This window comes from Oncorhynchus clarkii, chromosome 1 (genome assembly GCF_045791955.1).
Source record: "Oncorhynchus clarkii lewisi isolate Uvic-CL-2024 chromosome 1, UVic_Ocla_1.0, whole genome shotgun sequence".
NCBI classification, from domain to species: Eukaryota; Metazoa; Chordata; class Actinopteri; order Salmoniformes; family Salmonidae; genus Oncorhynchus; species Oncorhynchus clarkii.
Genome location: NC_092147.1, coordinates 61,722,609 through 61,739,559, shown reverse-complemented (window position 1 = coordinate 61,739,559; position 16,951 = coordinate 61,722,609). Strand labels below are relative to the sequence as shown.

At 42.3% G+C, this 16,951-nt stretch overlaps 1 protein-coding gene across 5 annotated transcripts in view; it reads left to right on the top strand.

The window, feature by feature from the left end:
- Positions 1–16,858, top strand: part of LOC139410143 (B cell linker) — a 31,794-nt gene extending 14,936 nt beyond the window's left edge. For 4 of the 5 annotated variants that reach the window (XM_071155590.1, XM_071155607.1, XM_071155615.1 and 1 more), the window contains 20 exons: positions 1,692–1,738; positions 1,932–1,972; positions 2,140–2,260; positions 2,497–2,609; positions 2,741–2,810; positions 6,217–6,300; positions 8,369–8,394; positions 8,498–8,523; positions 9,077–9,130; positions 9,288–9,318; positions 9,464–9,512; positions 10,048–10,111; positions 10,238–10,265; positions 10,365–10,395; positions 10,581–10,656; positions 10,876–10,907; positions 11,855–11,910; positions 12,088–12,171; positions 14,682–14,837; positions 14,945–15,638. In XM_071155590.1, coding sequence (XP_071011691.1) covers positions 1,692–1,738; positions 1,932–1,972; positions 2,140–2,260; positions 2,497–2,609; positions 2,741–2,810; positions 6,217–6,300; positions 8,369–8,394; positions 8,498–8,523; positions 9,077–9,130; positions 9,288–9,318; positions 9,464–9,512; positions 10,048–10,111; positions 10,238–10,265; positions 10,365–10,395; positions 10,581–10,656; positions 10,876–10,907; positions 11,855–11,910; positions 12,088–12,171; positions 14,682–14,837; positions 14,945–15,061 — 1,306 coding nt within the window. In that variant the 3' untranslated portion in view covers positions 15,062–15,638. Of the gene's footprint in view, positions 1–1,691; positions 1,739–1,931; positions 1,973–2,139; positions 2,261–2,496; positions 2,610–2,740; positions 2,811–6,216; positions 6,301–8,368; positions 8,395–8,497; positions 8,524–9,076; positions 9,131–9,287; positions 9,319–9,463; positions 9,513–10,047; positions 10,112–10,237; positions 10,266–10,364; positions 10,396–10,580; positions 10,657–10,875; positions 10,908–11,854; positions 11,911–12,087; positions 12,172–14,681; positions 14,838–14,944 lie in introns of all 5 variants that reach the window. The other variant, XM_071155598.1, reaches the window with a different exon arrangement.
- The last annotated feature ends 93 nt before the right edge of the window (positions 16,859–16,951 follow it).

The window sequence follows — 16,951 nt, the reverse complement described above, 5'->3', positions numbered from 1 at the left end:
CATAATTCTATCCTCCCGATTCCTGCTTACAAGCTAAAACTTAAGCAGGAAGCACCAGTGACTAAACACCTCCCTCTGCAACTGGATCCTGGATTTCCTGAAGGGCCAGACCCCAGGTGGTAAGGGTAGGTAACAACATATCCGGCACGCTGATCCTCAACACGGGGACCCATCAGGAGTGCGTGCTCATTCCCCTCCTGTACTCCCTACTCACTCATGACTGCATGGACAGGCACAACTCCTACACCATCATTAAGTTTGCCAATGACACAACAGTGGTAGGCCCGATCACCGACAACGATGAGACAGCCAATAGGGACGAGGTCAGAGACCTGGCCATGTGGGGCCAGGATAACAACCTCTCCCTCAACGTGATCAAGACAAAGGAGATGATTGTGGACTACAGGAAAAGGAGAACCAAGCATTCCCCCATTCTCATCGACAGGGCTGTAGTGGAGCAGGTTGAGAGCTTCAAGTTCCTTGGTGTCCACATCACCAACAAATTATCATGGTCCAAACACACCAAGACAGCCGTGAAGAGGGCACGACAAAGCCTATTCCCCCTCAAGAGACAGAAAATATTTGGCATGGTTCCTCAGATCCTCAAAGTTATACAGCTGCACCATCATTAGCATCCTGAGTAGTTGCATTACTGTCTGGAATGGCATCACTGGGGCCAAGCTTCCTGCCATCCAGGACCTCTATACCAGACGATGTCAGAGGAAGGCCCTAAAAATTGTCAAAGACTCCAGCCACCCTAGTCATAGACTGTTCTCTCTGCTACCGCACGGCAAGCGGTACCGGAGCTAATCAAATGGCTACCCAGACTAATTGCCTTTGCATTATATGCTGCTGCTACTCTCTGTTTATTATCTATGCATAGTCACTTTAAACCTACATACGTATTACATATTACCTCAATTACTTCGACTAACCTGTGTCTCCGCACATTGACTCTATACGGGTAACCCCTGTATATAGCCTCGTTACTGTTAATTTTACTGCAGTCTTTAATTTTTGTTGATCTTAACACTTTTTTTTGGACAAAACTGCATTACAATTTACGAATTTTTTAATTTGGTATTGATAGCTCAAAAAACAAGGACACTTAACAACTCATATTTAACACTAATGCACAAAATCATCTTCTTCTCGTGAACCATACATCAGATTCAATCCAGATTTTGTACGTAAGACTCATGATGGCACATAAGGGTAGGTGGTTCCTACATGATTGAGTGCTTGCTTTGTCATCTATCTGATATTGTGTCTGTTTCTGTCCTCCTGTGAACCTTGTTCATTGCTGCTCGCAGTTCTATTTTCTTCAATGTATTTTTTTGTGGTGAAAGTTGGTTATTCCTCTTTCTTCAACATAAGTAGTCCTTCAAGCTGAAAATAGACAAGCAGAAGGACAGATGGCTCTTCTTCTCACTTTCCTTTCTTGAAAAGGGACCATCCACTGGCACAACACAGGAAGGTATTTAGTGTGATAGATGATGAAAAAAAAGTACATAGGTTTCAGAATGAGCAGGTTGCGATACTACACATAACTGAGAGGGGTACCTTTGACGTGTACAATCACTCTTCAGGCCCAAAGTGTAAGGTCTAAAATAAGCTACACTCGTGGTCAAGTCCATTCTTGTTTCTAAAACTTTTGACTTCAACTCCTAACTGGTCTTTCTGTACTGCAGATTTAAAAACAAATCTGCTCCAAAAGTACCTGTAAGAGACTATCAAGGTAAGACCTTTCTTCTAGTCTCACAATGTGGTCCTTGAAGTACTACTGTATATAATAGTGAGATTGGCCAGCAGTATTTTCGGCTAATATGTTCAGAATATGATTCGGAAGCTATCATGCATGTCTTCCCAATATTGTAATTTCCAATGACTTTGCATCATGCGGGGCCCTTTTTTGATACTTCTCTATACAGGTGATGACTTGGATGGTGAACAGTGGTCTGAAAATGAGTTTGTGAGTTCAATCCACATGCTTTACTGATTCTAAAAACCTACAATATTAAAATGCTTCTAAAATAATCTGTTTGACATTGTTTTCCGCAGTCATTTGACTTCTGTCAGAAGCTTTCCATCACACAAAGCTGTGGGGCTGAACACCTTAACAATATTATGATGTTGCAGGATAGTGACACTTATGAGGAACCTCAAGGGGAGCAGGATGATAGCTATGAGCCTCCTCCCAGTCAGAGTGTCTTCACCACCACCACCTCATCTGCCTGCTTCCCCAGGGGGGACTACGTAGGTGAGAACTCTTCCACCCTGCCACACACGTGCGTGCGCATCCCTGCGGGCACGCACGCACGCACATACTCACTCACACCCACTCGCCTTGTTGAGGCACCACTCATAGATCTTTGTGTTGATGAAAGCCACTAGTCAGTGGACTGTGACAGACACAGAGTGCCACAAAGACAGTGTGTTGTTGCGTTATGCAAATACTGACGTCCTGTTTCTGATTTTGCTTCTTTTTTTTTTCAGACAGCTGCCGTGACAGGCCAACCCACCCACCCAGGAAGCCCATCTGCCTACCAAAACTCACCAGACCATCACCATCCCTTCCCCCCAAACCCAACCAGCAGGACGACAATGAGGTACTGTGTAGTTATTAGGCAAAATAATAATTATTCTTATTCTTGTTGGTTTCTGTACATTTATGACAGCATATTGACAGATTCTTTGCCTCATATTTTTCTTGACACATTGTATGATCTGCTCTCTTCAGGAAGACTACGTCATCCCAAAAAGTGATGATGAAGACAACTATATAGACCCCACAGAGGAACCTCCTGCTAGTAAGTTATTCCAATAAATGAATCCCTTTAGTTCCACCTCCCACACATGCGGTGACCTCATCTGGTTTAAATTATGTTTCTAGAGACAATATCTCTCTCATCATCACTCAATGCATAGGTTTACCTCCACTGTACTCACATCCTACCATACCTTTGTCTTTACATTATGCTTTGAATCTATTCTACCGTGCCCAGAAACATGCTCCTTTTACTCTCTATTCCGAATGTACTAGACGACCAGTTCTTATAGCCTTTAGGCGTACCCTTATCCTACTCCTCCTCTGTCCCTCTGGTGATGTAGAGGTTAATCCAGGCCCCGCAAGCCTAGCTCCACTCCCATTCCCCAGGCGCTCTCATTTGTTGACTTCTGTAACTGTGAAAGCCTTGGTTTCATGCATGTTAACATCAGAAACCTCCTCTCTAAGTTTGTTTTATTCACTGCTTTAGCACACTCTGTCAACCCGAATGTCCTAGCCATGCCTGAATCCTGGTTTAGGAAGACCACCAAAACCCTGACATTTCCATTCCTAACTATAACATTTTCCGACAAGATAGAACTGCCAAAGGGGACGGAGTTTCAATCTACTGCAGAGTTCTGTCTTACTATCCAGGTCTGTGCCCAAACAATTTGAGCTTTCCAGAAACAAGTCTCTCACCGTTGCCACTTGCTATAGACCACCTTCAGTCCCCTGGACACCATATGTGAATTGATTTCCCCCCATCTATCTTCAGAGCTCGTGCTGTGAGGTGACCTAAACTGGGACATGCTTAAACCTCTCTGGGATATGTGGGACGGTAGTGTCCCACTTGGCCAAAAGCCAGATAAAATGCAGAGCGCCAAATTCAAATAATTTCCGATAAAAATCAAACTTTCATAAAATCACACATGTAAATTAAAGCTACACGTGTTGTGAATCCAGCCAACATGTCAGATTTCAAAAAGGTTTTTCGGCGAAAGCAAATGATGCTATTATCTGAGGATAGCACCAAAGTAAACAAAAGAGAGAGAACATTTAAACCCTGCACGCGCGACGCAGAAATACAAATATAAATCATGCCTTTCATTTGACGAGCTTCTTCTGTTGGCACTCCAATATGTCCCATAAACATCACAAATGTTCCTTTCGTTCGATTAAGTCCGTCCATATATATCCAAAATGTCCATTTATTTGGAGCGTTTGATCCAGAAAAACACCGGTTCCAACTTCCGACTGCAAAATATCTCAAAAGTTACCTGTAAATTTTGCCTAAACATTTCAAACTACTTTTGTAATACAACTTTAGGTATTTTTTTTAAGTAAATAATTGATCAAATTGAAGACGGGGTGATCTGTGATCAATACAGGAAGAAAACAAACTCAAGCATGCTTTCTGGTCATTCGCCTCTATCAAACAGTACACATGAAGTGACCCTCGTTCAAGATGGCCGTACTTCTTCATTACACAAAGGAATAACCTCAACCAATTTCTAAAGACTGGTGACATCCAGTCGAAGCGGTAGGAACTGCAAGCAAGTCCCTTAAAATCTGGATTCCCAATGAAAACTCATTGAAAAGAGGGTGACCTCAAAAGAAAATCTGAATGGTTTGTCCTCGGGGTCTTGCCTGTTACTCACAGACATGATTCAAACAGTTTTAGAAACGTCTGAGTGTTTTCTATCCAAATCTACTAATAATATGCGTATCTTATCTTCTGGGGATGAGTAGCAGGCAGTTGAATTTGGGCATGCTTTTCATCCAAAATTCCAAATGCTGCCCCCTATCCTAGAGAAGTTTTTAACACCCCGGCCATCAATCTCACACAAATTATCAATGTACCTTCTCCGCTATGCAATCTGGTTTCCGAGCTGGTCATGGGTGCAGCTCAGCCACGCTCAAGGTCCTAAACAATATCATAACCGCCATCGATAAGAGACAATACTGTGCAGCTGTATTCATCGACCTGGCCAAGGCTTTCGACTCCTTCAATCACCCAGTTCTTATCGGCAGACTCAATAGCCTTTGTTTCTCAAATGACTGCCTCGCCTGGTTCACCAACTACTTCTCAGATAGAGTTCAGTGTGTCAAATCGGAGGGTCTGTTGTCCGGACCTCTGGAAGTCTCTATGGGGGTGCCACAGGGTTCAATTCTCGGGCCGACACTCTTCTCTGTATACATCAATGATGTCGCTCTTGCTGCTGGTGATTCTCTGATCCACCTCTGGACAGTTCTGACTTCGAATATGTGGACAACTACAAATACCTATGTGTCTGGTTAGACTGTAAACTCTCCTTCCAGACTCGCAACAAAGCATCCTTCACTCATGCTGCCAAACATACCGTTGTAAAAATGACTATCCTACTGATCCTTGACTTCGGCGATGTCATTTACAAAATAGCCTCCAACACTCTATTCAGCCAATTGGATGCAGTCTATCACAGTGCCATCCGTTTTGTCACCAAAGCCCCATATACTACCCACCACTGCGACCTGTACGCTCTCGTTGGCTGGCCCTCACTTCATATTCGCCACCAAACCCACTGGCTCCAGGTCATCTATAAGTCTTTGCTAGGTAATGCCCCGCCTTATCTTAGCTCATTGGTCACCATAGCACCACCCACCCGTAGCACGCGCTCCAGCAGGTATATTTATTACATTTATTAATTATACATTTATTATTTATTTATTATACATTTATTACAATTATATTACACTGGTCAATCCCAAAGCCAATTCCTACTTTGGCCGCCTTTCCTTCCAGTTCTCTGCTGCCAATGATTGGAACGAACTGCAAAAATCACTGAAGCTGGACACTCATTAACTTTAAGCATCAGATGTCAGAGTAGCTTACAGATCACTGCACCTGTACATAGCTTATCTGTAAATAGGCCATCCAACTACCTCATCCCCATACTGTTATTTTTTGTATCTATCTTGCTCCTTTGCACCCCAGTATCTCTACTTGCACATTCATCTTCTGCACATCTATCACTCCAGTGTTTAATTGCCATATTGTAATTATTTCACCACTATGGCCTATTTATTGACTTACCTCCCTTATCTTACCTCATTTGCACACACTGTATATAGAAATGTTCTATTGTATTATCGACTGTATGTTTGTTTATTCCATGTGTAACTCTGTGTTGTTGTTTGTGACGCACTGCTTTGCTTTATTCTTGGCCAGGTCACAGTTGTAAATGAGAACTTGTTCTCAACTAGCCTACCTGGTTAAATAAAGGTGAAATAAATAAAAATCTGGCACTGGAAATAAGACCAAGTGCACTATGTGCATCAATTAAATTGTCTTCAACATACAGGTGTCATGAAACCCACTGCACATGTTCATCTGTTGCCAATCACTGTCAGACAAACCTTACCAAGACACCCCAATGTCAACATACAATACAAATGTCAACTTCCTTCAGACCGTCCAATGCACGGAAGAGGCAAACCCGTAGGGAGCAGTCCTTCGATGTCTAAGACTGTGCCAGAGCGCTCAAATAGCCCGGGTATGTAACTGCATCTCAGCAGGAGCACTGGATATACAGTTGCATGAAAAAGTATGGGATCATTTGGAATTACCTGGATTTCTGATCTTCATCTAAGTCACTTTATTGAAAACACTGTGTAACCATTCACAGTGCAGGGTGGGAAAAGTATGTGAACCCTTGGATTGAATAACTGGTTGACCCTCCTTTTTGCAGCAATAACCTCAACCAAACATTTTCTGTAGTTGTGGATCAGACCTGCAATATGGTCAGGAGGAATTTTGGACCATTCCTCTTTACAAAACTGTATCAGTTCAGCAATATTCTTGGGATGTCTGATGTGAACCGCTCTTTTGAGGTCATGCCACAGAATCTCTATCGGGTTGAGGTCAGGACTCTGACTGGGCCACTCCAGAATGAGTATTTTCTTCTGTTGAAGCCATTCTGTTGTTTATCTACTTCTGTGTTTTTTGTTGTTATCCTGTTGCATCACCCAATTTCTGTTGAGCTTCAATTGGTGGACAGATAGCCTTAGCCTTGCAAAATAAGGCCTCCTGAGTGGCACAGTGGTCTAAGGCACTGCATCGCAGTGCAAGCTGTGCCACTAGAGATTCTGGGTTCATGTCCAGGGTCTGTCGCAGTCGGCAGTGACAGGGAGACCCATGGGGCACCACACAATTGGCCCAGCGTCATCCGGGTTAGGGGAGGGTTTGGCCGACATGGATGTCCTTGTCCTATCGGGCACTAGTGACTCTTGTAGCGGGTCGGGTGCAGTGCACGTTTCCTCCGACACATTGGTGCAGCTGGCTTCCAGGTTAAGTGGGCATTGTCATGAAGCAGTGCGGCTTGATTGTTTCGTGGGACGCACGCCTCTTGACCCTCGCCTATCCTGAGTCCGTACGGGAGTTGCAGTGATGAGACAAGACTGTAACTACCAATTGGAGAGAAAAAGGGGTTAATGATAATAATGTCTTGATAAACTTGGGTATTTATTTTTCCGTCGACAATAGCAAGCTGTCCCTGAGGCAGCAAAGCAGCCCCAAACCATGATGCTCCCTTGACCATACTATACAGTGGGGATGAGGTTTTGATGTTGGTGTGCTGTGCCTTTTTTTTTCTCCACACACAGTGTTATGTGTTCCTTCCAAACAATTCAACTTAGTTTAATCTATCCAAATAATATTTTTGACAGTAGCGCTGTGGAACATCCAGGTGCTTTTTTGCGAACCTCAGACGTGCAGCAAAGTATTTTTTAACACCATTCTTGTTTAGTGTTTTACATATCGTAGACTCGTCAACAGAGATGTTAGCATGTCCCAGAGATTTCTGTAAGTCTTTCGCTGACATTCTAGGACTCTTCTTAACCTCATTGAGCATTCTGCACTGTGTACTTGTAATCATCTTTGCAGGACAGCCACTTCTAGGGAGAGTAGCAACAGTGCTGAACTTTCTCCATTTATAGACAATTTGTCTTACCATGGACTGATGAACATCAAGGCTTTTAGGGATACTTTTGTAACTATTTCCTGCATTATGCAAGTCAACAATTCTTAATCTTAGATCTTTTGAGATCTCTTTTCTTCAAGGCATGGTTCACATCAGGCAATGCTTCTTGTGAATAGCACACTAAAATGTTGTGAGTGTTTTTTATAGGGCAGGGCAGCTCTAACCAACATCTCCAATCTCGTCTCATTGATTGGACTCAAGGTTAGCTGACTCCAATTAGCTTTTGGAGAAGACATTAGCCAAGGGGTTCACATACTTTTTCCAACCTACACTGTGAAAGTTTAAATTATGTATTCAATATAGACAAGACAAATACAATAATTGGGGTGTTATTAGTTTATGCACACTGTGTTTGTCTATTGTGGTGACTTAGACGAAGATCAGATCAAATTTATGTCAAATATGTGCAGAAATCCGGGTAATTCCAAAGGGTTCACATACTTTGTCTTGCCACTGTATGTCATTGTTTTGGGGGGTTTAATACATGTATTGTGCTTAATGTGAACGACTGGGTTAGAACCCGGCTCTCCTGTAATTCCTAACTTTGAGGCTTAGTCTTTTTTTTTTTCTATTTTTTTTTTAGATGTGTATGAAGTTCCTGACATTGAGGTGGGTTTGATAACCAATACGTTACAATTAATAGTATAGTTAATGACTACGCAATGACTGTAGGATTATGCTTGATGTGTCCCATTCTCTCTTTTATCTTAAGGAAAACTCTCCTCCCCCAGTGAGCAGGTCAGTTCTGGTTCAAGGATTATAGCACTTTTCAGACAGGGATCAACATTTCCTCTAAGGGAAATATGTAAAGATACACTGAGTATATCAAACATTAGGAACACCTTCCTAATATTGAGTTGCACTCCCCTTTTGCCCTCATAACAGCCTCAATTTGACAGGGTATGGACACGACAAGGTGCGAAAGCGTTCCACAGGAATGCTGGCCCATGTTGACTCCAATGCTTCCCACGGTTGTGTCATGATGTCTGGATGTCCTTTGAGTGGTGGACCATTCTTGATACACAGGGGAATTGTTGAGCGTGACAAACCCAGCAGCATTGCAGTTCTTGAAGGGGAGGAGATCCGGTTTGTCATCTACACTGATTTAAGTGGATTTAGCAAGTGACATCAATAAGGGATCATAGCTTTCAGCTGGATTCACCTGATCTGTCTATGTCATGGAAGGAGCAGTGTTCTTTAATGTTTGGTAAACTCAGTGTATATTCATTGCTTAAAATGATGGATGAGATACCAAAATGACTATTTATTTCTAACATTTTCCTTTTCACAGACCTTCCACACTCAAAGTCCCTGCACAGGGTTTTCCCCCTAGAGCCAGCCCAAGGTGCTAATAACGACTACAACTTATTCAAGAGACCGGGGAAATGATTTTACCCATGATAGCCATTTCAAGATCAACTATTCGCTAAACACAAGGTTGTTTCCTTCAGTGTCGTTGTCACACTTACATGAATCCTTTACATGTGATCTTCTCTCTGTAGAATGCACCTAAAGACATGTCCACCCAACCCAGTAAGTGTTACTGTACCAAAGAGAATCTAGGCTTTGTACCTGACCACAAATAGTTTATTTGACGAGATACTAATAGAAAAGTAAAGAAAACATTGAATATTATCAACACGGGGATTCATATACGTTTATATGTATTGTCATCCAGGTCCAGGAGCCCATAGATGATGAATATGAAGTGTGCGATCCAGGTGAAAGTATGTAATTCATCCATAATACTACCATCAGCCCAAATGACTGAACGTTCGAACCATAATATGCCACTAACAAGTTCCAAAAGACTTCAAGCAACTATTGACAAAGAACATTGTTCCAGATCCTGTAAATATTTGAAGTACTGTATTGGTAGTTACTTCACTTGGCTTATCATGCCATCTAGTGGATTGCCAACGTTTTGTATTTAACGCAAAACGGAACCATCTCATTCCCAATTGCCAACACTGCTATTTCCACGATTATTTATATATTTATTCATCTTTCATTTAACCTGATAATTCACCTTGAAATGTACATACTTTTTTTTCAAGTGAGCCCTGCAAGCAGCATACATATAGTTACACGTACATGAGACACAACACAACATACAGTACAGAACAATGAATAGAAGTTAAAAGAGCATCTGTTTGATACATCTTAAAAGAGCATTGTGTTACTTAAGAGAACTCCCAAGTGTAAGATACTATGAGTACTGTGTAGGTGTGCACGTTTTGTATGTCATCTCTGTTCTTCCAGGTGGCAGTACAAAGTCTGCTGAGAAGGCCCTGCCTGTGCTTCCCAAACCAATGCCCAGAGAGACGTACGTGTAGTGTAAAATCATGTATAATTTATTTTCGGTTAATTGCTGGCCGCTCGTTCAATTAAGAGTGCCGGAAAGGTTTGGTTCCAGGTATTACTTAACTCACATAAACCTCTCTATTTTTAGGAAGCCATTGAAGCCACCTTTAAGGCCGGTAGGACACCTGTAAAATATATTGTTGGAGAAAAAAAACTAGTGGAATTCAAAATGTTATGGGAAATGATGTAGGATGATCATGTCTGTATTTTTTCAGAGGCAAGATATTGCATCCAGTGAAAATGAAGGTAACTACTCCTAAAATATTAGAGTGCTCAATTGGATCAAAGCTTAATTTGTTTTCATTGGATGTTCAAAGATGTAATGCATTTACCAAAATCCATTTCACGTTGTAAATTTTTTATGCAGTCTTCCACTTGCATAATAGTAGGCTACTGTAACACACACTTTTGCTATGTCTGCTTTTCGACAGGCCCAGCACTGGCCATGAGGCACAGTACCCAAAAACCCACGACCACACCCCGCCCCTCTGAATACAAACGTGCCAAGTAAGAAACACCATGACCTCATAAGAAGTCACTATTTTGAACGCACATATCTTTTCCAGCCTGGTCCCAGATCTGTTTGCAAGACAGCGCAAACACAGACAAGGCCAATATCAATTATCTTGGAATGAAGGAATTCTGTTTGTAACCACAGCTCCGTATGTTTACTCAAACCGCAGTGCCCTGGCAAATTACAGTATATTCTTGTTTTCTCTACTGCAGGATTCCTCTGCCACAGATGTTTACCTCTCCTAGTAAGTACAGGTCTGAGAGACGTGTGTCCATCAGCCGCGGGAAGTAGGGGTGCTAAAGGGTGCTGCAGCACCAGAACAGAGCGGCACATTTTGCTGTTCATTGTAATCTGAGTGCTAATATAAATACTATGCATGCCAGTCTCACTTGGCTAAGAGTTGAGGAGAGACTGACTGCATCACTTCTTCTTTTTGTAAGAAACAATGTGTTGAATCCCAAATTGTTTGCATAGTCAACTGACACACAGCTCTGACACACACACTTATCCCACCAGACATTCCACCAGGGGTCTTTTCAGTCACCAAATTCAAGAAAGCGTACAGTATTATATAGAGCCATAATTGCAGAGAACCTCCTTCCATCTCATATTGCTCAAATAAACAGCAAACCTGGTTTCAAAAAACAATTTGCGGGTATTTGACCTGCATAGTTTGTACATAGTTTGTGTGTATGCATTGATGTGTAGGCTACGCGTGCCTTTTCAAAAAAAATTGATGTAATTCTGTCTTTGAGCTGTTCTTGTCTATTGATGTTCTGTATTATGTCATTCTGTATTATGTTTCCTATTATATGTTTTCCTATTTTGTGTGGACCCCAGGAAGAGTAGCTGCTGCTTTTGCAACAGCTAATGGGGATCCTAATAAAACACCAAATATCAAAGATGACCATAACTTTGACACTGAAAGTGAAACAACCAGTGGAGGCTGCTGAGAGGAGGAAGGCTGGAATGCAGTCAATGGAATGGTATCAAACATATGGTTTCCATGTGGTTAATACCGCTCCATTGACTGCAGCCGTTACTATGAGCCGTCCTCCTCTCAGCAGCCTCCACTGGAAACAACATAGCAAACAATGTATGTATTATGTAAATGGCTCTGCTGTGTCCATACAACATTCAATGATTATTTAACTTTTTGAATTTTTCCCTTCACTGTTCTCTAATTCTCAGAACCTGACAGAGGAACCGTACCCACAGCTGAAAAAAAGTTGCCGGATGCTGAAGAGGTGATAACGACCTGACCTGAATTTCACCATTTTATATCCTATCAAAATACTGGTACACGATGCATGGATGGATACACTATTAAGTTTGTGGAGACTGTAAAGGCTGTATTTTCAGAGCCACATGGACTTGACTTTAAACCCACTTTCTTGTTGCTGTATTTTTATTGTTGTTGTTAGGGGGCAGATGTCTTGAAGAAACCCTGGTATGCCAACACCTGTGACCGTAAGACAGCTGAGGATACTTTGGTTCGCTCAAATAAGGCGAGTCACACTCGCATGATTACGCACAAATGAACATACTCTTATTATTACATAGTCTTAAGACAGTGGTTCCCAAACTGTGGGACGGGTCGGCAGGGGTGGCGCAGGGCCCCACCCCCTTTTTGGAACTCGGTCCGGCTTTCAACAAAGTTGTAATAGTAGAATGCACAAGATGCACTTTCAAAACTGGGTAGTTTCCCTCTTGACATGTCAGTCAATGCATACCTTCGAGAGCTGTTTATAACTTGTCAGAAATGTCCAGATCAATGAGCCCATGTCACCTAACGTTTTTAGCTATGTTTTTTAGCCTTTAGATTTTGTGTGTTTTGAGTTACTCAAATATCAAAATAAAATATAACGTTATTGGTCGCATACACATATTTAGCAGATGTTATTGTGGGTGTAGCAAAACGCTTGTGTTCCCAGCTCCAACAGTGCAGTAATATATCTAACAATACTCACAAATCTAAAAAGTTAAATAACGGGATTAAGAAATGTAGAAATAGTAGGACGAGTCCAGAGTATGTATATATATATATATATGTATATGTGCATTCGGAAAGTATTCAGACCCCTTGACTTATTCTAAAATGGATTTAATTTTTTTTTAACATCCTCATCAATTTACACACAATACCCCATAATGACAAATCAAAAATAAGTTTTTACATTTTTTGCATATTTATGAAAAATAAAACACTGAAATATTACATTTACGTAAGTATTCAGATCCTTTACTCAGTGCTTTGTTGAAGCACCTTTGGCAGTGATTACAGCCTCGAGTCTTCTTGGGTATGACGCTACAAGTTTGGCACACCTGTATTTGGATAGTTTCCCCACAGCATGATGCTGCCACCACCATTCCTCACTGTAGGAATGGTGCCAGGTTTCCTCCAGACGTGACGCTTGGCATTCAGGCCAAAGAGTTCAATCTTGGTTTCATCAAATTCCAAGCAGGCCGTCTTATGCCTTTTACTGAAGTGGCTTCTGTCTGGCCATTCTACCATAACGTAACATAAAGTGGAAAAAGTCAAGGTGTCTGAATGCACTGAAGGTACCACGTTCATCTGTATAAACAATAATACGCAAGTATAAACACCATGGGACCACGCAGCAGTCATACCGCTCAGGAAGGAGACGCATTCTGTCTCCTAAAACGAGTCCTATATCGACATAACCTGAAAGGCCTCTCAGCAAGGAAGAAGCAATTGCTCCTAATCCGCCATAAAAAAAAAAGCCAGACTACGGTTTGCAAATGCACATGGGGACAAAAATCGTACTTTTTGGGAGAAATGTCCTCTGGTCTGATGAAACAAAAATAGAACTGTTTGGCCATAATGACCATCTTTATGTTAGGAGGAAAAAGGGGGAAGCTTGCAAGCCGAAGAACACCATCCCAACTGTGAAGCACGGGAGGGAAGGGTACTGGGTGGAGGCCGGCTAGTGGTAACTATAAAAGTCTGACTGCCTTGAGATTGAAGGTGTTTTTCAGTCTTTCATCCCAGCTTTTATGCACCTGTACTGACCTCGCCTTCTGGATGATAGTGGGGTGAACAGGCCGTGGGTTGGGTGGCTGAGGTCCTTGATGATCTTCTTGGCCTTCCTTCCTGTGACACCCCTTCCTGTGACACATTGTCCTGGAGGGCAGACAGTGTGCCCCCGGTGATGCATTGGGCAAACCACACCACCCTCTGGAGAGCCCTGCGGTTGCGGACGGTGCAGTTGCTGTACCAGGCGGTGATACAGCCCTGACAGGATGCTCTCAATGGTGCATCTGTAAAGGTTTGTGAGGGTCTTAGGGGCCAAGCTGAATTTCTCCAGCCTCCTGAGGTTGAAGAGGCACTGTTGTTCCTTCTTCACCACACTGTCTGTGTGGGTGGACCATTTCAGATTGTCAGTGGAAAAAAAAGGGATCCAAAAGGTTTCTACGGCTGTCCCCATAGGAGAACCCTTTTTGGTTCCAGGTAAAAACCCTTTTGCGGATAGGGTTCTAAATGGAACCCAAAACAGTTGAACAAACAGGGATTCTTCAAAGGGTTCTCCTATGGGGACAGCTGAAGAACCATTTTAAGATCTAGATAGCACCTTTTTTTCAAAGTGTACACTGAGGAACTTGGCGCTTTTCACTTTTTCCACTGCGGCCCCATCGATGTAGATTAATAAACATGGCAAAATGTATAGAATTGCAACAAAATGAGTTTTAAAACGGCTAAATGTTCTCTGCACCCCATGACAAAATGTGTACAATTGCAGGAAATAAGCCTTAAACCAGCTAAATGTTCTCTCCGCCAACAAGAAGTGCATGAACAGTTTGTGTCATGTACCGTGCTTGTGCCCATTGAAATAGACATGGTACGCATGCACGCGCAGGGTGGGCATGAATGAAAACGTTTGGGAACCCCTGTCTTAAAAATATACTCATATTTTTTTCATAAACTAAAATAATGGGGATTTGATTCAAAAGAGACCGATGCTCCAGCTGACTGTATTGTGTGTCTTCTCTGTGTCAGGATGGGGCATTTCTAATAAGGAAGAGCTCTGGTCAAGACAGACAGCAGCCATACACTTTAGTGGTATATTATAACAGTAGAGTCTACAACATCCCAGTACGCTACATCCAAGCATCGCAGCAGTACACTCTTGGAAGGGAGAAGAAAGGAGAGGAGGTAGACGGCGTCTCATCTTGCTCTATAACAATATTCTGATACGAATGTCATTTTGATGGTCTGATTGCTAACCTATAGGCCTGACACCTCTTAATGTATTCCCTCAGCGTTTCACCAGTGTTTCCCACATCATTGAGAACCATCAGAGGAACCCCCTGGTACTGATTGACAGCCAGAGGAACACCAAGGACTTCACCAAACTGTGCTATGCTGTGAAGCCTTAGGCCTCACTAGACCCTCACTAGTACTATGGACCATCCCAAATCAGTGTGTCTAGTGTTAGACCTGTGTGCAAATCAACAGGCAATTTGATGCTGCACTCAAGTCTGATCTTACAGAGCATCTGTTCAGGGTTTGTGAACAACAGTTTAGTCACATTCACCAGCCATGGCTATCCAAGCAAGACCAGCATGAACTGTACATAATGTACTGTGTTAGCTCAGTCAAATTGTTCATGTGTGGGAATATTCAAACTTGTGTTGAACATTTTGCATTCTATGGGATCTTTTCCAACAAGCATTATCCCATAGACAGTGCCATTATGTATTCTTACAGAATAACAGATTATAGAAATGTTATGAATAGAATGTAATGTAGTATACATACACTGAACAAAAATATAAAGGCAACATGCAACAATTTTTAAATGTTACACAGTTACAGTTCATATAAGGAAATCTGTCAATTGAAATAAATGTATTAGGCAGTAACTTGTGGATTTCACATGACTGGGAATAAAGATATGCATCTGTTGGTCACAGATACCTTAAAAGGTAGGGGTGTGGATCAGAAAACCATCAGTATCTGGTGTGACCATCATTTGCCTCATGCAGTGTGACACATGCCTTTCACATGGAATTGATCAGGCTGCTGATTGTGGCCTGTGGAACGTTGTCCCACTCGTCTTCAATGGCTGTGCGAAGTTGCTGGATATTGTCGGGAACTGGAACACACTGTCGATCCAGAGAATCCCAAACATGCTCAATGGGTGACATGTCTGGTAAGTATGCACACCATGGAAGAACTGGGGCATTTTCAGCTTCCAGGAATTGTGTACAGATCCTTGCGACATAAGGTTGTGCATTATCATGCTGAACATGAAGTGATGGCGGCGGATTTAGTCACGGTATCTCTGTGCACTCAAATTGCTATCGATGAAAAGCAAACGTGTTCCTTATCCATAGCTTATGCCTGCCCGTACCATAACCCCACCACCACCACGGGGCACTCTGTTCACAACGTTGACATCAGCAAACCTCTCGCACACACACCGCCATACATGCCGTCTGCCATCTGCCCATTACAGTTGAAACTGGGATTCATCTGTGAAGAACACAGTTTGCCAGTGGCCATCGAAGGTAAGCCTTTGCCCACTGAAGTCGGTTACGGCGCCGAACTGCAATCAGGACAAGACCCTGGTGAGGACGACGAGCCCGCAGATGAGCTTCCCTGAGACTGTTTCTGACAGTTTTGGCAGAAATACTTTGGTTGTGCAAACACAAAGTTTTGTCAGCTGTCCGGGTGGCTGGTTTCAGACGATCCTGCAGATGAAGAAGCCAGTTGTGGAGGTCCCAACGTCTAAAAGGACGTTGGAGGCGGTTGATGTTAGAGAAATTAACATTAAGTTGTCTGGCTACAGCTTTGGTGGACATTCCTGTGTTGTGTAACAAAACTGCACATTTTAGTGTGGCACCTGTGTAATGATCATTCTGTTTAATCAGCTTCTTGATATGCCACACCTGTCAGGTGGATGGATTATCTTGGCAAAGGGGAAATGTTCAGTAACAGGGATGTATACAAATTTCTGCCCAAAATTTGAAAGAAATAACCTTTTGAGAGTATGTAAAATTTCTGGGATCTTTTATTTCAGCTTATGAAACTTGGGACAAACACTTTACATGTTACATTTTAATTTGTGTTCAGTGTAGTAGTATATATACACTAAGTATGAATGGTATATGAGGATAGAAAACCTTACTGAAAACAGATCAACATTGTGATTTACATAAATTCAATGAAAACCAACTCTAACAAACTGACTCTACTACACTGACTCTACTAAAAAATGAGGAACACCTGCTTATTCCATGACATAGACTGACCAGGTGAATCCA